Source organism: Choloepus didactylus, chromosome 6 (genome assembly GCF_015220235.1).
Source record: "Choloepus didactylus isolate mChoDid1 chromosome 6, mChoDid1.pri, whole genome shotgun sequence".
Taxonomy (NCBI): Eukaryota; Metazoa; Chordata; class Mammalia; order Pilosa; family Megalonychidae; genus Choloepus; species Choloepus didactylus.
Window position 1 is genome coordinate 47,690,040 of NC_051312.1, and position 21,266 is coordinate 47,711,305.

General features: G+C 40.5%; 1 protein-coding gene across 4 annotated transcripts in view; it reads left to right on the forward strand.

The window, feature by feature from the left end:
• Positions 1-21,266, forward strand: part of WT1 (WT1 transcription factor) — a 41,276-nt gene that overhangs the window by 12,550 nt on the left and 7,460 nt on the right. The window contains exons 4-7 of one of the 4 annotated variants that reach the window (XM_037840589.1): positions 3,909-3,986; positions 5,000-5,050; positions 19,697-19,793; positions 21,040-21,190. In XM_037840589.1, coding sequence (XP_037696517.1) covers positions 3,909-3,986; positions 5,000-5,050; positions 19,697-19,793; positions 21,040-21,190 — 377 coding nt within the window. The other 3 variants (XM_037840588.1, XM_037840590.1, XM_037840591.1) reach the window with 3 other exon arrangements.

A 21,266-nucleotide genomic window follows, 5' to 3' on the forward strand; every position in this document is an offset into this window, starting at 1 on the left:
GAGTCACACATGCATTTGAAGTGTGGAGGAGTTACAGTCCAGATAATAGCTGAGGTTCTTTCTTTCTTTTTTTTTTTCCTTCCTTTTTTTGTGTGGAGGTCGAGAACTCGGTAATACTGCAGTCCAGGCCAAAACAAACTCTATATGATCTACTACTGATTTCCTTTTAAGTTCCCTTTTTTTGCTAGGACTGACTTCCTTTTATTTTACTCCAGCTTGCATTAATCCCAGTTATAGAGGTTTTCTTTCCTCTCTCCCTTGCCTCCAACTTCAAACATTTCTTACATAGAAAACAAGTGACTTTTTTTTTTTTTAAGATGGACTTCAAAAAATATATAAAGGACATCATGACTTTTGGAATGTATTTTGGCAGCCTGCAATTGCAGAGTTCACTTCCTAACAGGCAGAGTAAGATGATTGGAGCTGAAATGCCTACGTGACCACTGTGGTCGTGCTGAGCCAAACCACCTGCTTATCTGACCTCCTCTGGGAATGAGATAGTCAACACCTACAGTAGTTATTAAATAATTAGATGCTTTGTTTGCCAGAAACCATATATTCCTTGACAGGCACTGCCTCTTTCCCTGGGCTTCCATCATGAGAGCTGGGTGCTGACCAATAGCCTGAAGAGATCTGAATCTGAGCATGCGTGGGCCCAGTATTTTTAGCTCAGGCTCACATTTCGTCCTCTCCCCAGTAGCAGTTATTGTCATTGTTGTTGTTGACTTCCAGCTGGTAGGCTGTGCCCAGTCAGGCTCCTGGACTAAGCTGCTGAGGAGACCCAGGCAGGATGGCAGGATGTGGTTAAAATTGCTCTCTGATCCAATCGCTGGCCTCAGGAAACCTATTAGTAGCTTGGGAATTTTCTGAAAGTCCTTCTCCCCCATCTGCCCTCCCCACCTTCTCTCCCCTTTGGAGGGTTTGCAGGCTGAGCTGTTTATTAGGGCAGCTATAATACACAGTGGGGCTCCTACCAGGATCTTAGAACACTGTTCTTAGCTAGCTGCAGAAGATGCCTTGGGCATCTTATAACTTTTGGGAGACAGAGTAGGTCACATTGCTCCCTTGGGCTTGTTCTCTTTCACTGCCAGACTTTTTGTCTGTATTATTATTATTTAAGTGATAGTGAGACAGGGAGGTTCAGAGGCCACCTAATGCCAGGATGCTTGCAAAGAATCAGGGAAGGGTGGGGGTGGAGGAAGCCAGGAAGCCAGCACTAAGCTCTGTGACTTTGGGTATGTTGTTTAACTTCTCTGTGCTTCAGTCCTCATCTCACAGATAGGAATCGTATTAGGGATCATTAAGGATCTGCTGCACAAAGTTGTTGTGAGAAATGTTCAGAATGAGTGAAAGTCCTATGCAAAATATGATCGAGTGAGGAAAACTAAAATATATTATCTGTATAGTCTTCAGTGAACCATTATGGGTGTTACCAGTTTAGATTGGTTGAGATTAATATTCCTGTTTGACAGATGAGAAAACTAAGGTGCACAGAGGTGAACTGATTTACTTAAGGTCCCAAAACTTCTGGAGCAGTCCTTTCCGATAGAAACATACTGCAAGCCATAGATGTAATTTAAAATTTCCTGGTAATTAAAATTTTTAAAAAGGAATGGTAAAATTAACTTTTACTATATTCTGTTTAACCTAATATAGCCCCAATTTTAACATTTCAGCATGTGGCACTAGCCAAGAGCCAGCCAGATGTGGCTAGTGGCTACCATATTGGACAGCACAGGCATAGAGCATTTATTAGGCACCCGCTAGGAAGATACCTAGCATATATGTAAGACATAGACCCTGTATTTGAGAAAGTTTGCTTTCTAGGGTGAGTAAATGCCCTTAAAAATATTTTCACTTTGGGGTACTTCATAACAGGTATCAACTAACTCTCTTGAAGCCTGTGAGAAAATTCCTAAATCATAAAGTTAGATATTTGGGACTCATTAACCCACATGAGTGAACTTCTGTCACTCATCCTGTTTTGCAAGCTCTTGAAACTTATGATTTTCTTCCTCTTATGCAAGGATGAAATAAATTTAAGAAAGATCCCACATCCCAGTGGGGCCTAGGAAAATTGTCAACTGGGGCTGTGAATGATTTTAGTTGGTGCACAATTTTTTAAAAATTAGTGACAAAAATATAGAGCTGCCTGGGGAATACAATGCCTGTTGGCTGAGATTAATGACAGGATTAATAAATGGATTGCTTGATGAAAAGGCACAGGAGAACAAAAACCAGTAGAGATTGTGGAGGAGGCCTCTTATTAATGAACTGTCAGCCCAAAGAAAGTTCAAGAAACTCTCCCGTGGTAAATACAGCAGGCTGGCACTTCTAATAAAAATTGGGGTCCTTCAGGAATTAATTACACCGGCCTTACAGCAAGAATTCGTGGAATTGCAAAATGTAGTGGCACAGACCAGCACCGGTTGCTGCTGCAAACAGGGAAGCTGCAGGAGAAACTAATAATTTTTTTCATCGATACGTAGGATATTGTAGTAGCATAATGGCCAGTCAGACACAGGGATGAATGATGGGGTCCAGATACACACTGACTAATGAAACTACACATACTTCAAGTTTGAAGTCACTTCACTTTTCATATGCAAAATTCCCTCTTGGAATCTGATTTCCTCCTTATCCTGTGTACCCACCACCAGGGAGTTCCAAATAATTTTCAGAGTGATTACATGAGAGTCAAATGGACCCTACCATGATTAATCAAGCTATGCTGAGAGAATGAGCACAGTATTCGTTTATTCCGAGTTGCTGTAATTTCCCTCACCCCTCCACAAATTCTCCGTTTGGTTGGCCTAAGAAAACTCTCTTAATTAAAATTGGGTGTTGTCTTTGCCCCATGAAGCAATCAGAGGAATCTCATGACAAGATGGAGATTGTTCAGGATTTGTGATCTGATATTGCACATTATACATTAAAAAGTTGTCTTCTTTCACTTCTGCCAGGAAGGTAGAGTGAAAATTTTTTCTTCGGTAATGTGTTTAGACCAAGGGATCCCAGACAAACCATTAATCTTTTAGGTCTCAAATTTTATTATTAACCATTTCAATTCAGGCCTAAATTTATCCCTAATAGAGCTTGGTAATATAGGAGATTACTGGGAATTGGTTTATGTGCTTGTTTTCTAGAAATCAATAAAGAGAAATGGGAACATACGACTTTTTGATTGGTTTACAGGGCAGTGTCTTTACTCCTTTTGGGTGGGTCTTAATGTAAGCTGTTAGCTGGTGTTTTCCTTCATAGAACTTTATTGAACTGTAGAACGGGGTTGAGGGTCCCTTTCCCCCTGCCCCCTCCATTTGACTTGTACCAGGATGATAAAACTTAAAGAGAATGATTCCTTCAGCTGTACACGGAGTTTATCATCCTTTTTCTTTTGCTTGTCACATCCTTGTATTAGACCATTCATCACCCATCACTCTTTGACTTTTCAGACCCTCATAATCCACATGATACTTATCCTTTTGATTAAAACAACTTAATGGCCTTTTCACGAATAATTAATCTCCTGTCTTTTACTTTCAGCTCCAGGCTTTTAACTTTAATGTTGAGTTATCCAGCCTGTGTTGCCTTTCAAAGTTTCACTCCCTTTAGCCTCTTCCCCTCAAAGGTTTAATACCTCTTTAGAAACTTCAACATTTGCTATAGTCGGGTTTTTAAAAAGACTTCCAAATTACTCTCACATCCTTTCTGCTATGTCTGAAGCGAATAACTGCAGACAGATCAGTGGGATGAAAGGAAAATCATTTCAGAGTCACAGATTCTGTCATAGTGGAAATGTGGACAGTTTCACTGTAAAGAAAAGTTAAAGCTTCATTGCCCCTTGAAGAAACAATTGGCATGATTTTTTTGTGGTTATGTGTTTCTAACTCTGGATGTTTTTCTGACAGTGACAATTTATACCAAATGACCTCCCAGCTTGAATGCATGACCTGGAATCAGATGAATTTGGGAGCCACATTAAAAGGGTAAGGTCTTCGCTACTCCATTGCCCTTAAATAGTTAACTTACACCTGTTTGAACCCCTTTAAAAGTACACAGTTTTAGAAGGATGGGCATGGCTGCCTGTAGCTTTAAAATGCTTTCTTTCCTCCCCCAACTGGAGAGTTGTGTTCAATCTTAAATTTTCCACGACTACAAATAGGGAATGTTATTGTCGGGCATAAGGTTGTTGAGAATAATGGGAACAGTTAATATGGCCTTCTCTTTAATATTTTAGAGTTCTTCAAAGTTGTGTCCATTCAACTTCGTTTAGCATTTATGTTTTTCTAGTGCTGTCACAGATGTTAACCATTATACTATCTTATCAAGAAATGCTTTGGGTGTACAAAGTCCAGGATCTAAATTTGTACTTGAGTGATGGTGATATGAACAATCCAAAGTCAGATGTGCTCATACCTGGTCACACCAACAGGCTTTTACAAATATTGGAAGAATACATCTATCAAACATAGTTAGGGGCTACACTTTGCTTTGGAAAATGAAGAAAAGAAGAAAGAAGGTGGGATTTCCTTCCAACAGTAAAAGAACTCGTTTTTATTTTTCTAACAAGTCTGAGAGGATGAGCAGTAGGACACAGCACTCGTGAAATGCCTACTGTGAATCAGGTACTCTTCTAGGTCACCTCATTTTATCTTCCTAACTACCTCAAGAGACCCAGGTATTGTATACTATTTTACAAATATGTAAATCAAGTTCAGACAGTTAACTGCCCAAGTTCTCACAGCTAGTAAGTGTCAGAGCTGGGATTCCAAGCCCAGATCTGATTCCAAAGCACAGGCGCTTTCTAGATGCTCTATGGTGCTTTCCACCCCACCATCAGCCCCAGTGAGATTGGGACTTAGTTCAACACTCTTGTCTAGACAGCTAGCTTCACATCCCTGTGTATTTAGTGTCTTCTCATTAGATTCAGGGATCCTGGGGGGCTTTCCAGAGCCATGCATGCTCCATTCCCCATTCGCCACCTCTTCTTCTCTTCTAGAGTTGCTGCTGGGAGCTCCAGCTCAGTGAAATGGACAGAAGGGCAGAGCAAGTGAGTGGACAATGCCGTGATTGCAAAGCAAATGATGTAGGCTTTGTTGACTGGCACCTGGGGCAATACAGAAGTTAGGAATGACAGTGGGTAATCAGGGTAGCAGTTGGTGCCACTGGAATGGGAAGAAACCTATACATTCCTCTCTCTCAGTTTCTTTTTGTTTACCTTAAACCATCTGTGGGTAAAAACGGAGGTGGTGACATTGCTCATCAACATAACCCTAGAAGACAATAAAAAATAATCCAGTGGGAACCCTGCTCTTTTCCTCTTCAATGTTTCACAAAATACTAAATTTGTGGCTTTGCACATCTTCCTGTTAGACCAGTCAAGTCTTTAGACATGCTTAACTTGCTTTTTCTCTATTTGCCTTTAAATCTCTCAGGGAGAACCTCATTTTTACTCTAACTCTGTGGCCAGGCTTTGCAAAGACTTACTTTTTCATTCCCATACATTTGTGGCTTTCTCAGTCTGTATCTTGGGGCTTTTATGTGGTTATTTCTCTTGATTTTATTTTCTCTGCTAAATCCCCAGCACCAGTCTCCCTCTTTGTTCCTTCTTTTTTTGGTTGGCTCAGTCCTATTGTTTTGGATCATCCTTCCATGATCAGCAGAGTGGTTTTCTTCTTCCAAGACTTGCTGTTAGAACCTCTCCCCACCCCATCCCCAAATTTCCTTACTGTTGTATCCAAATCTCCTATTTCTCTCCCTGGATGTAAAAAAGCCTTCCATTTTCTGCATGCAAGGAGCTGCTGACAGCTGCTGACAATTTCAGCATTCTATTTCTCTCCCTACTCTCAACTTGTCTTACATTTCTGGGCCTCTTCGCCCTAGTCTTTTCTTTCTGGATCCCCCCCACCCTTTTTCTTCTCTCTCCTCTACTCAGAGCTCAGAAACTCTCCCCGAACTAAATGCCAGGAATAAATAGAACACGATTGTGAAGTGACCAGTATGTTTCAATTTTTAAAAATGTCTTCATGCTGGGTTTGTTTATTTAATTACAAAAATCAAAGATAAGGAATCTTGGAGTGTACTTGAATCTGGGTCTTTCCATAATTGAGATACATTTTGATACCTTTTAAGGTCTTTAGACATGTGACATTAGTCACTTGCTGGAGAGTCAGAAGCCATATTGTCAGGGTCAGTATGTTTTGTTCAACCACGTTTTGTTAAAATTGTCTAACTTAGTAACATCTCTCACACTGTGGATTTTTCCCTTCAGATCATACTTTAAGTCAACTGTTTTCCACTTCCATTGTGTGAATTGAACATTTCTCTACAGATGGCTGTGAACATTATTTATATGACCCTGTGTGAGGGGCTTTACATAGGTTTCCTCATCTGATCTCCAGACCACCCGAGGGTACCACGATCACATCCATTTTTTGGATGAGGAGAGTAGAGAGATTAAACCACATAATTGAAATCATTTAGTAAGGAAGTGGAAGAGCCAAGCAGGAATCCAGTTCTGTCCAACCTGGGTTCCTAGTTAGTGTATCCTAACCTTTTTTAGACTGAAACCCACAGTTAGAAATACCTTTTTCACTGAGACATCAAATATTACATATGCATATGCATAAACATGCACCACAGAATTTCACTAAACAATCCATACCCTTACATGCTGTATACAGAGATATTTTCTACTCTTTGTCATTTTTTAAAATGCTGGGTGTGACATATTGGATTGATTTTACAGCCCTCATGTGTCATGACCCAGAATTTGTATTTTACCTAAAAGCAGTGGCTCCTCAGCTCACTCTTCCAAGCTCATGAACAGAAGTGACCTGAATTGAGTTGAATTTATAATTCCAATAGGAAGTTTGGCTTAGGCAGGAGTAGTGGTATTTATTTGCTCATGTTCACACTTTTCATCGGTGGAGACAAAAGATGGGTAGGAATCATGATTTTCTATGATCCTGGATTTAACTTTTGTTTGCCATTGTACAATAACACTGTTAATATGGAAAATTCATTTGAGAAAAGATATTCTATGAAGAAAGATAAAGAGAAATAACTTGTTTTGCTTTAATCCACGACTAGTGTCTTGCTACTATTTGAAATCAGTGGTAATAAAAATTCTGGTGACAGGATAGCACAGATATATAACAGGAAAACTGAAGGTGTGACTCATGTTCTGGGGAAAAAAGAAGATATAATTTCTATATTGCTCTTTAAAATGAGGCATTATCAGTGTTTTATTACAAGATCATATACTGCACACTTAACACAACACTAAATACTTGTTTATGACTTCTTTCCTTGAAAATGTTACTTTAGAAAAAAGTAACTCCATAATGAATTGGCTTGTTTCTTTGTGTTCTAAGCTAGTCTATTGATTAATCTCTCATTTGATGTTGGGAGCAGTGTTGTAATGGGTGGTGATAGGATTTTAAGGAAAGTATGGGCAATATGAAATGAAAATGCATATAATGGGGGGTGGTAGTACTCTTGCCACCAACTTACTACTCTCTCCTCCTTTCTCCCTCGACTCGTTTTATAATCTCTACATGCCCATTGGGGGAACATACCTCAAATGGGAAAATGACTTATTTCAATTTAAGTCAAAGAGAAGGTACTTTATGAAACTACTTTCCTTCACTCTGACCCTGCCCCTCCCTTACAAACAGATGAAATTAGACTTTTAAGCAGGTCCCCAGGAGAAAAATCGCAGGGCAATCCATCTAGATATTAAACCACCATTACGTATAATTCTGTTTATGGTGCATTGTCTTTATCTGCTTTTTATTTCTTTACAAACATTTTTTTTTGTATGTGTCCTTAATAGCTGTTGACTTCCTAAGGCTACTAATATGCCTAGGCTACTCTGTTAGCCTCTGTTTTGTCTCTTCTGAAGAAAATATCCTGCAAAATGGAGACACACATCAACCTTGACTGTGGTCCAAGCTATTAAAACAAGGAAGAAGTTATTCTCTGGGGAGCTGGGTAGGGGGAGTGGGAAATCAAGCACAATAGAAATGTTAAAGGAGTGTTGCGCAAAATGAATGTTCTTTACTGGTCCAAAAAGTTCACGGGCTGTTGGGAACACATGATATTTGACCTGTGGATGCTTGGAAAGAAAAATGAAGACTCACAATGAATGATGTATGGTGAAAACAAAGCTGCACGTTTTGGTAGGGCCAAGGCTGGAGAATCTGGAGAAAATCCCCATTAGACATGGTCTCATCCCTGGGAACCTGGGCCAAAAGAGATAGCTGCCTTTGCTGGCTGGGAGTTCCAATACACAGCCCAGCACCTTCCCTCTCAGCCTCTGTGAACATAAGGTACCTGTCCAAGAGATTTACTTCTTGAAAATAGATAGCCTGCTTTTAAGTGGCTGCTGGAGCTTGAGATGCAAAGCAAAGGTGGAGAGAGGCAGCTCAGTGAGCATCAGCATTCCTGAGTGTATTCCTCTATCCACCCCCCCCACCTCCCAGCAAACAGCTGTTACTTTCCCCTCTTAAAGGGATACATTTGGTTTAGAGTTCTTTATTTCCTGTTGCCTTGCATTGGATTTAGCTGGGGTCTGTTAGCTATAATGACCAAAGCCAAGTATGGGACTCTTGGGTTTTCAGGATGGAAATGTAAGAGACTTGTGATTCCATCTTACTTACAATGGAATAATTCAGTAGCTGCTTTGCTTTCCCTTCTCACCTTCCCACTACTCTTGCTCCCATCCCATCTTTCCTATCCTTTTCCCTCTGGGTATATATTCAGTTAAGGTATTAAAATTTTTTTATTATAACAATAATGTGAATAAACAAAAACAAAATTTGGAAAACACAGACTGTATAGAGGAGGGAATGAAAACCCCCGCCAATAACTCAAATGAAACTACTCTTAATATTATGTTACACACATTGTTATACCTTTATCTATGCATATATATACATTTATGATTTTCTTTGTTATAAAAAATGACTAACTTCAGCTTAGATCTAATTCAGCAAATGCATATTTACAGGGCATTACAATGTTCTATATTTCATCCCTCATGAGGTATTGACTTTTTGGGAATATTCACAACCTCTTAAAAAGTATTTAACTTAAAAAATTCTTTTTGGTTCTATGGACTTAATCTCCTCATCATGCCTCTAACTTTTATTTTTAAAACAAAGGAATTATTTTCATCTCATGATGGGTTTGTTCTGATCAGAAGAAAGGAGCTAAGAAGGAAAGCTGGGAAGGGAAGGTAGTGGTGAAGGGGGCAAAGCTGGAAATGTATATGGTGGTCTCAGCACGAGGAGATGAAATGCAGTTAATGAGGATTCCCATCTGTTGATTGTGTGGAGTGTGTGTCTGTGTGTGTGTGTGCGTATTAGGGGAGGAGAGGGGATATCAGAAGAATGGAAGACATCTTTCAAGACCCAAGGGAGTATTTTCGATCTTTTGTGTCTGTGATCCCATCCTGGGCTCTTCTGAGACCAGCTCACCGTTTATCCTTTTCCTTGTCATCTGCCCCAGGAAAGATCAAACGCTCTACCTAGAAAAACATTGATTTGGAAGCTACACCAAAAAATGTCATCCAAGGAAATGTTTCCCTAAATTGAAGGACGACTGCATTATTTAGTAGGTTTTGTCCTATTAAAAGTGAATGAGTACATTTGTTGTAGCTTTATTTTGAATTTTTCATTTTAAAAACAGAGCCACAGATACTGTATTCTTAAGACTAAGATGGTGACTTTATTTAGAATAAAGATAGTTTTTCCCTCCCTTATTCTAAAAGTAATATGGGTTCATTATTTAAGAATTCAGATATACCAAAACATTATAAAGAAGAAAGTAAAAGTCATCTGTTATCTCACCATCCAGAGAGTACATTTTTCTTTACTATATTATATTGGGGCCTATTTGTATCTGTAGAGAAGAAAGTCTAAAAATATATTTAAGCTATTAACCATCAGTACCTCTTGCAAGATTAGAAGGAAAAGGCAAAAGCCCAATGGAAGCAGGTGTAAGAGAGACTGAGAAGAGATAAATTGGAGATATTATATAAAGACAACTCTTCCTGGAGTTTTGCTACAAAGGGAGCAAAGAAATGGGATTTTAGTTGGGTGGGGAAAAGGGTCAGAAGATTTTTATAATTGTTTATTTATTTTTAGATAAGAGAAATACCTTCATGTTTGTTTGCTGATGGAAATGATCCAGGAGAGGGAAAAAATTGATGATGGGAAGGTTTAGACTTGCTGGGGCAGTGGGAGGAGGGAGAGAAGAGGCTCCGTAGACAAGAGCTGGGACCGGCTTTCATTAGGAACCGGCAGTTCATCTAGTAACAAATAATGATTTATAAAATTTCTTTGTGTTTAAGGACATTAGCTCTTTGCTTGCCATATTTACTACAAATTTCTCTGGTTTGTATTTTAACTATTTATGGGTTGTTTTTTTCCATTAAGGAGTTTTAATTTTTATAGTACAATGATCAGTTTTTGGTTTATAGTTTCAGGTTTTTGGCTTTTCAGTCATACTTAGAAACATTTTTCCCACCAAAAGAATATTTTTAAAATTTACTTATCTTTTTCCTGGTATAGTTTTGGATTTTTATAATTTTATATTTTATATTTAATTCATTCTGAATTCATTTGACAGTTGTATTTCAACTTGATCTGTTTCCAGATGACCAGTCAGTATCCCCAAACCATTTTAAGACAATTCACCTTTTTTTTATTTCAAATACTACCTTTATCAAGCACTAAATTCCTTTTGTTCACTTCTAGACTCCTTATTCTATTCTTTTGATTGGCCTTCAAGTATTAGCCTGTTTTCTTTGCTGTAGTTTCAGAATCTGTTTAAATATCTAATAGTAAAGTTCTCCAGCACTGTGCTTCATTTTCAAAATATTTTTGACTACTCTCTCTTGTTTATTCCCCAAAATTAACTTTAGATTAATTTTGTTAATTTCAAAAAGAAAACTCTTTATCGATACTGATTCATTAGTTGTGATAAATGTACCATCCTGATGTAGGATATTAATAATATAAAAAACCTGAGTAGAGGTCTATGGGTGCTCTCTGTACTATCTTCAACATTTTTCTGTAACTTGAAACCATTCTCAAGTTAGTTTATTTTTTTTTAAGTCTTAATTGAAATTTCGAGTGGGATTACATCAGGTTTAAACTTTAATTTTGGGTGAGATTGCCTTTTAAAAAATTTTGAAGCCTTTGCTAAAGAACATGGTATTGCTCAACATATTTTCAAGTCTTACTTTGTGTTGGATGTTTCCAGTTTCCTCCTTTTTAAGACTTTTAACAGTAATGCCTCTAGCCTCAGTATCCCTTTGAGAATGAGTATGATTCCTTTGAATCCACTATAAGGCTTTCCCACTGTTGCATCACCTGGAGTTACTTTGCTGGGTCAGTTTGGGGGTGTGGGCCTGAGGAAGTGCTGCACGTGCACGTGTTCCTCACGCCAAAGCGCCTTGTTTCAAACGGAGGAGGGACGAGAGCCCCCTGCTTGATACTGGAGCTTTAGGGAGGAAGCTTTTTGTAGTATTGAGCATGGCTGAGTAAACCGTCTCAGAGATGGAGTGTGTGGACCAGACAGGTGGGAATCTTCGGGAGCCCAGACTGAAAGATCCTGCTCCATCTCTCCTGGTGAGATGCAGAGTTTGCCTTTCTTGTAGATTTGGGACTGCCGTTCTCGGGTGGAGCCAGCAACAGTCGCTGGCCACAGAGCTAGTTAAAGCCCTGAGAATTTAGAACACAGTAAGTTAGATGACAGTGGGATTCTGATGAATTAGCACCTCGGTGTCAGGGATGTGTGAGGGGAGATCCAGATATTTTCTATATGACCTGATGATGTGTGGTCGATGAGAGTGTGAATTCTGATGTCTGTGGGTGTTGCAGTAGGAAGGAAAATCATGTCAAAAAATATTCTTCTGAGCAGTGGGGGGCAGCAAATATTGTACTTTGTTGGCCTCTGTCCTCTCCAAACAGTTGTGGGAAACTGGATTTGAGAGTGTCTCTCAGCTACACTGTGAGTGTGAAATAAGAGGAAAAAGGTCAGTTGGGAGAGGTTTGTGTATCATTTCAAGTGGTGAAGAAAGCTTGATGGTTCATAAGAGCTGATTTACACAATCCTTGTTGTCAGGCTATTAACCACTCAGCCTGTGTCCCCTATTAAATAGTGGCTGAGGGCTAGGCTGCATGGGAAGTGAAGACATATGAGCCATGACTATAAAGAAAATTTCCAAAGAGGAATACAAATAAGGTTTTGATAATAACAGCTTGGTTGGAATACTTAAGTGGACATCTTCCGAAAAGTAGTGCTTTGAAGGAACCAGTACTAATTTTACAGGTATTATGTTCTGATACATTTGTTGAAAGATAAACCAATTACCTTTTGGATCTACTGTTAGGTTACATATATTAATTACGACTTTTTTTTATACCAGAGGGCAGAGCCCTACTTGTAACAAGGGGAGTTTAGCAGCTAATTGTAATATAGCTAAAAAAAAATCCATGGCTGGGTTCAGGGGCTCAGAGAGTGTCATTTGTACATCTTTTCTCTGTCTCTTGGCTCTGTTTTCCTCAGGCAGGCTATTTTCATATTGTGGCAAAAACAGCTCCTGGCAATTGTGAGCTTGTCTGGTTTTAGGACTTGCAGTCTCAGAAGCAGAATACCTCTCTACTGGTAGTTCTTTAGCAAAAGACCCAAGGAAGCCTTTGATTGGCCTGGCTTGGGTCATGTGGCTAGAGAATGCTGTAGTCTGATTGGCTAGGTCATAGTCACACACTCACCTCTGGAGCCTTAGAGTGGGACTGGGGAGGGGGGCTCTGAAAGGAAAAGAGGGCATCTATCACCAGAGGAAGGGGCATTAGATGCAGGTTATGCAAACAAGAGATACTCAGTACAGAAAAAAAAAACGTCAGAATTAGTGGAACTGAGGTGAGTCCTCTTCCACTCCAAATGCATGGAGCTGGATGCCATAGGGATGTGTGATACTTAGATAGAAATTAAATGAAAGATAGGGTACGGGGAGCTTAGTTTTTAAAGCTCATAGAACAGTGTTCATTAAAATGTACAATAGGTAGAATTATCACCATAATTCAGTTTTCAATTACAAGTGGCACAAAATGTATCATGCTTTTGTTAGTCAAGAATGCATCTCTTTCTTGAGGTCTGAACTGAAGTGAAACACTTTGGAGTGGGAGAAAAGTAGATTATCCATGTTAAAGATAGCTGACTCTTTTCTGTAGTCTGTTTTTGAGGAAATTTTATATCTGTGAATTATCAGATAACAGACATTACTTGTGCTTTTTTCTAACACAGTCAAATTTAACTTGGTTGTTTTATTTTTAGGTTTTTACTTAGTAAAAGAAACTGTATCTTTTCCCCTTTCCCTGCCTATGCTTAGCAGAAAAATCCTTTGGTTTTTAACATATGCATCAGTTTGTTTATTCCAACTATAAAAGCTGTATTAAATTACACAAAGAAAAGAGAATGGCTGGATGGCTTTGCTAATATCTGTGCAAAGATTACCCTGAACACATCGTACCCAGGCAAAGAGTAAAGTAGTATGTGTTCAATCTAGACGTAGCTGTGCTAGGTTGCCACCAGCTCAGAACACGTGCACAAAGATAACCCAGTATCTATTCTTTCCCCAAGTGAATATGAAAATGATTTTTAATTTACTGTGATTAGAGGGATTCTCATTCAGTAAAGCTCTAAACCTAAGCATTCTGGTGTGACCAGAGATTTCCCATGGGTTGTTCCTGGTTCTTTTGGCCCTAAGTCCTCTAGGGGCGATTAGTTCAGGATTGGCTCATCTTTGTGCACGGTGGTGATAACTTTCCACAGAGCGTTTGTGCAGAGGTGTATTGTTTTATTGTTTTTTTGTTGTTGTTTTTTGTTAGTTATCCTTTCTTAAGACTCTTGTATACATCTCTTTTTTTTTCTTACTCAGGATTTATTGGAGAAAGCAGGTCAATTGTCTGGTAGGATGTTCCCCATCTGAATTGCATTCTCTTATGGTCTGTCTTAGTTTTCCAGGCTGCTATGACAAATACTATACAGTGGGTTGGCTTAGACAACAGGAATTTATTGGTTCCCAGTTTCAGAGGCCAGAAGTCCAAATGAAGGCATTGGCTAGAAGGCTTGCTTCTTCCCGGGGTTGATTGCATTCTGGCTGGCAGGCAGGCATTCCGTGTGTTCTTGGCTTTCTCATAAAAGGATGATGTTCTCCTTTTTTTTCTAGGTTCCCAGTGACTTTCAAGTTCTCCCCATGGCTTTCTCTGTCTGAATTTCTTCCTTCTATTTAGGACTCCACTAATACAGATTAAGGCCCAACATCATTCAGTTGGGCCACACTTTAATTAAAATAATATCTTCAAGAGATCCTATTTACAATAGGTTCAAACCCAAAGGAATGGAGATCCAGATCAGGAACATGTCTGAATGGGGCTACATAATTCAGTCCACCACATGGTCTTTTAACTTTGGGCCTCTATCCCCTGTATTTTCCATGAACTGGTGGTTAGTTTTAGGGGCTTGATTAGATTCGGGATCCTTTTTTTTAAGGCAAGAATAATTCATAAGTGGTGCTGTGTTCAGCCTCTTCTCTTGTGTTTAAATTTTAAGGAAACAATTTCTCAACATGATTCCATTGCTTTTTCTCCTCATAAAGTGTCACACAGGACAAGGGGTGAGGTTTCTCAAAGTTTGCAACAACATATTTTGAACACCAAAAGGAATCATATATAAGCCTGAGTGTCAAGGATGCAGACAGAATAGGGGTCGATGGATTAGCTCCATTTTTTGGATACACAAGATTCTGAAGTTTCCCAAGGGGCTGCCCTCCAATCTGATTAACTCTGAAGAGGTTGGAAGACAGAGGTGAAGTTGGAGGGTGGTGGTGACTATCTGGCTGATAACTAGATGTGGGAGAGAAAAATCACAGGCTGAAGTTTCCCTTTTTGAATATTCATGTTAAATGCTGATTGCATCCAAAAGACATTTATTTTTTCCCTCTTGTGTTGATAAGGCATTTCAAGGCAGCTCAGGTTTTCCTCATCTGTAAAACCTCAATTCCTTTTACTAATCTTCTTGTAACTATAGAATATCAAAGTTAATCTTTTCTAAAGAAGCTACCCTTCAAATGTTAAGTTTTTTCTTGGCCAAACCCTTAAGGTACAAGTTTTTAGCTTGAAGAGGGCTCATAATTTGTGTTATATGAAAAATATTTTTCTCTTTTGGCATACTTTCTAAGGACATGTGTTTATACATTAGAAAGCTGTCTAGAAAAAGCACATTTTCTCAGGATGCATTTTTATGCATTTTAAAGTTGCTTAGGAAAATGTCCAGTCCAGGCCACTACCAGAAATGAAGTCACAAGGTGTATTCCCTGCTGATAACTGCTTCTGCTTAGTTTATTTTCCCAGTTAGGTAGAAAGAGATTTTTTCTTTCTCAAAAGATCATGCATAGTTTTGACTGCCCTTTTATGTGGAGGCAGGACATTTCCATCAGTTAGCACCGGGCTTTCTGTATACCAGAATAAATATTGTGCCTCAGAACAGAAGCTGAAGTATTCTGAAGAGGGAATCTTTTGAAATTGTCTGTCCTTACTGCCCCCACCTCTTATACCCACCCCCACTGCATTTAAAAAATCTTCAACATGCCTAACTTTATTCGTATCCCTGGAGAAAAGAGCTGGGAATCATTCAGATGTCATGGTGTTAGAAGTGAACTATTAAGATGGGGTTGAACCACCAGAAATGTCTGGCTGACTTTGAAGGAAGTAGAGCTGACCTAGAGTTGAACTCCAGCTCTGCCACTTACGATCCATCTGCCTTTGGTGATCTTACTCTTAATCCTATTTGGTTCATCCACAGCATAGTCAATGGATGTTTGTGAAGGCTTGTTCCCTCTTGGAGGAGAGCTTGACTTCACTTGACCATGTGGGTCTTAATAATGCCCACTGGTCCCAGTGGCAGCTGCCATCTACCCTAAGCCTTTCTCTCTCAGGTTATTGCCTACTAATCACTTAACACCCCTGCAGGACTGTTTCCCATTGAAGTGACTTGATTTTCTATAATGGCTCCTTCAGGTTGTCCAATGGAAAGACCTTCTAGAATCCTGGCAATTCCTGAATACCAGAGAAAAATATGTTACGCATGTTGTAAATTTAATAGATAGTTTCTACCAATATCAAGGGAAGATGGTTTTCTCTCTGAAAATCCAAAGAAGATCCTTCTCACATGTAGAGATGACATGAAATTGGGATTGGAAAGCCAATGTATTAGAAGCCAAATCCAGAGTCAAAGAGATTTCAACAGTTGGGGATGAATGGCTGAAAGTAGTAGAAAGGAATTTGAAGGATAAAGGTGTAGTCCTGAATTCCAGTTAAAACAAAAAAACCATGTCTTCAAGCTTAAAGCTGGAGATGCCTACTTTAATTGCAGTTCATGCTAGGGGTAGGGGTGAGGAGCTGGACATTTTATTTGTCTGTAGGAAGGTCGCTATGACCTGAGTGCTAAGAAGTTATTTGCTTTTAGGTGTGTTAATAGCAATTCACTGTCCAGATTGAATGGGGAGGCACCAGGCCCTCCACCCTGGGATCGAGAACTGGCAGCCTATGGGCCTAATACTTTGTCAAGATGATGATCCAGATGGGAAAGGAATTAAGACAGTGATTCACATTGTTTAATAGTTGAGTGAGCTACAGCTCTGTAGCTCAGTGGATACAGAGACGAACAAGGCACTCTCTGTCCTCAAGGCCAAGTTGACCATCAAGCAGTGGAGATACACTAAGATGGCTGTAAAACAGCACACTTACCCTGTTGTTCCTCAGATGGCAGAAGTGAGCAGGCACATTTCAGGTCAGTTTGGACAGACCCTTTGTAGCAATTAAAGCAGCCTCCAAATGTAATGGGTTACCCTGAAAGCTAGTTAACAGATACATTGTCTAGCTGTTGGGAATAAGCTAGAAGTCTTGGAGTAGATGGCCTTTTTAGATCCTTTGTACCTCTTATTAGTCTGATTTCAAGACCACTGACTTTGTGTCTCACCACTGCTTTCTTTTGCTACTCTAGTGAGCTGTTCCCATATTAAATGTTTGTGTCTTACACTCAGTGTCCTGGGAAGGTCACATTGAGCAGAGTATTGAATTGCAGCGCCACAGAATGGAATTGCACTGGTGGGTTTGTCTTATGGGGACACAAGAGCTAGTAGGTAAGGACCCAGCTATTTTTCTTTTCCATGGGCCTGGTAGAAGAGTCTAGTGGTATATTTGGCAGGTACAATCTTGGTTGCTTCTTTTGTCCGTTGGCTTGCATCTAGTTTTGAGGTTCATGTCATTCCTTTTGAGTATTGCAGTGCTTCATTTTATGGGACGTGTATCCTGAGGAAAGTCTGTTTCCCATGCCCCCCCCCCCCCCAAGGTAGCACTCACTATTAGCTGTCAACACAAGAATTTCCTAATTCTTCCCTTTTGTTGGCATAAATTTAAAATAATTCAGATTTCTGTAAATTTTGTGTCTCTAAAAATGTCTCAGCCCTAGAAAAATGTGCAAGTTACTTTTTGGCTCCACGCAGAAGGCTGAACCAAGCAAAGGCAGTGTCTCTTCACCACATTTGAAGCAAAACATGTTGGTAGCACCACTTTGGTCTTGTTGTCTTCCTGCTACTCATAGCCATTGTCACCAACTTGTACTTCCCCACCGTCCATATGATATAATTGTAAATAAAGCAGACATGGCATCTTTTTTTTTCCTGGCAAGCACTTCTAAGTGTCAGAAAGGCAGATGCTAACTGGGTTTGGAGTTTCTCCCCAATTTGTGTGTTTGAACCTGATTTATCTCTTTGAGAAGCTTTTCCCCAGATGTGTCAAGAATCACTTGAAGGACGTGGAGACAAGGGTAGTAGGTTAGGGAGAGCAGAAATGCTACCCATCTCTCCAAACTTAACGTCGTTACTCCATGCGAGGAGACGGGCAGTTCTCCCTGAAAAGCCTGAAGCCAGAACTAAACGTGAAACCCCACAGCTGTTGAGGCCCCAGTGTTCGTGGACATTTCAGTCGTCCTGGCAGACGCTCTTCTCTTCCAGGAATTCCCTCTGCTGGGCAAGTGAGAGTTGAGCCAGCCCCCAAGCTTCCCCCATACCCCATCTGATGGAATGGGCCGAGCAGCCAGGTACTTGCCTGCTGTACCGGGACCCCTGGAATCTCTAGAGTAATGGAGGCAGAGGATGGAGGTGCTCAGCTCTGACAGCCAGTTAATATCACCTGGAGGCTTAAAAAAGTGCTAGTGTGGGCCTCGCCCCCAAGAGGTATTTTTGTTTTAGCAACATTATACATTTCACATACCATACAGTTTGCCCATTTATAATGTACACTTTAATGGTTTTTAGTATATTCACAGGGTTGTGCAATGATTATCACAATTTTAGATCATTTTCAGTAGTCACTTATCTGTTTCCCCCGAACCCCTGCATCCCTACGTAGCCTCTAGTCTACTTTCTAACTCTATGGATTTGACTATTCTAGACATTTCATAAAAATGGGATCATACAATATGTAGTCTTTTGTGACTCTCTCCTTTCATTCTACATAATGTTTTTGAGGTTCATCCATGTTTTAACATGTATCAATGTGTCTTTCTTTCTTAGGGTTGAAAATATCCCTTTGTATGGTTATACTACATTTTATTTATCCATTTGTTGGTTGATGGGCATTTGGGTTGTTGCCACTCTTTCACTCTTACGAATAATACTGCTACGAACAACAGTATACAAGTTTTTTGCGTAATATGTGTTTTCACGTCTCTTGGGTGTATACCTAGGAGTAGAATTTCTAGGCCATATGGTAACTCTATGTCTAATGTTTTGAGGAACTGCCAGACTGTTTTACAAAGCAGCTGCACCATTTCATGGAGGTATTTCTTAAAAACTCCCTGTGGTGATTCTCAGTCAGCCTCATTTGGAAGTAAAATCAGCATTTTACCTGAAGGAGAGGCGATTTTAAAAGCAGAACATCCACCTCTTCCAAGTTCCTTCCAACATTCCACATCACTCACTTTCACTAGTCAACAAGGTTGACCTGACCACTGACCAGGAACCCAGTCAGGCCAGCACGGGAGGCGGATTATCCAGTGTCCCCCTTTGGCACAGGTCGGCTACAAAGAGTTAGGCTGATCTGGAAAGTGGTCTGCAGGTTAAGCAGAGTAGGACCATGATGTGCAATCCCCACTCCTAAGGAGGTGGGTGTCTTCTTGTAAGTGTCATCACTTTCTGGGTGCTGTGTGGTAAAAACTGAGTCATGAAGTGCTGACAAAAATCCAGTGCACTTAATGTGAAACTTGAGGTTAAGGCATTCTGCTCATTCCTGAGATGCTCTCAGCTGTCAGCCATGCTGTTGAGATGGTAAACAACTTGCTGAGGATGAAATTCTGCCACTGTGACTTCTTTCTGCTTGTCTCAGAGAGGTATAGACCCAGATCGTGTGCCTCAGAGAATGTGAGGTGGTTTTACCTGAGGATGGAGCCGCCCCAGCCTTCATAGAACCCCATTTCCAAAATTGCTCCATGAAGGGAGGCAAAAGCCAACTACTTTTGTTCTGTGAGCTTTTAAAAAACATTCCCTCTTGGCTGCAGAGCATTTCCAGTTGGCGGCTGTGAGCCAACCCCGAGCCCTGTTCTGTCTCCCTTGTGTTTGCAGCCATGGCACGGGGTATGAGAGTGACAACCACACAACACCCATCCTCTGCGGTGCCCAGTACCGAATACACACCCACGGTGTCTTCAGGGGCATTCAGGTGAGTGTTTCAGGATGCTCCCGCTGGCAGTGGACTTCATGGCGTCTTTCCCTTCCCAACAGCCTTCCAGTTCTTGTTGATGGACCATTTGGCACCAGCAGGTCTGTTTCTAACTATTGAAACAGGGACCACGTCCTCTTCCACTGGGTCAGATGAGCCAGCTTCCTCCTCTGCCTGAGGCCAGTGTGAATGCCGCTGCCTCCATGACTCAGATCAGGGTGCTTCCTGCAGAATCCCATCATTTCCTCCTTCACTGGTTTATTCACTTTCTCAACGGTGGACTGCACAGCTCTTGTATTTGGACTAATTGGACTTGGCTTACTGACCTGGACCCTTGACTGCTAAGATTTGGTCAGCACTGTAAATGCCCACACATAGACTATCTTGCCAATAATAGTATTAATAATAATTATATTGCCACCTATTACAATACTACTACTACTACTACTACTACTACCTGTGGCTGGATATTTTTTTATATTCCAGACATTTTACTAAGTTTTATACATAGACCTTTTTTTTCATTTAATCCTCAATACTGTCATATGAGGTAGGTGCTGTTATTTTACTCCATATTATATAGATGAGGAAAATGAAGCCCAGAGAATACAAGTGACTCGTCCAGTGTCACACAGCAAGTAAGTGGTGGAGCGGAAACTTGTAGCACAGGTCTGTCTGACTCCAGAACCTGTTTTTAACCACCACATTTTACTGCTTACGGGACAAAGGACTATGAACAATTAGTGTGTCATTTACTTACACATGGAAAGTCTGGTCAATCTGGAGCTCATTCATTATCCCATGTTCTTCTCCAGTGTGAACTTTCCCACCCATTGTGGATTAGATCTGAGGTCACGTGGTCCTGCCTCTGGAGGGAATAGAACAGGATCTGGGACTTGGACTTCCAGACCTCACTGCTAAGTGGAAAAGCTGAGACAGGTTGCACTGGGAGCTCTTATAGTCACTGGCATTTCTTCTCTAGATGCTCTGGGTTAGCAACTCCAAATAGGCTTCATTTCAGGTACCAGTTTTGATTGATCAGTAGTGATGATGTTGGAGCACTATCATCTATTAGTAATGTCTGCCATGGGCATCTGGGGGAGTGGAAGGGAGTGGTTTCAGACCACTCCCTTCTTCGGGTATATTCCAGTGTTCACTTAACCCAGGGACTGAAGTGAGTGTTTTCCCCATGTTCACATGTGGTTTAAAGCTTCCATTCCTCTCTCCTCTTACCCTCTGCTTGCAGGACGTGCGGCGTGTGCCTGGAGTAGCCCCAACTCTTGTGCGGTCAGCATCTGAGACCAGTGAGAAGCGCCCCTTCATGTGTGCTTACCCAGGCTGCAACAAGAGATATTTTAAATTGTCCCACTTACAGATGCACAGCCGGAAGCACACTGGTAAGTGTGTCCACCATCAGCCAGCATTGGTCCTGGCAGCCTTTGGCAGTGCTGGTTCAGGAGCTCCTGCTCCAGG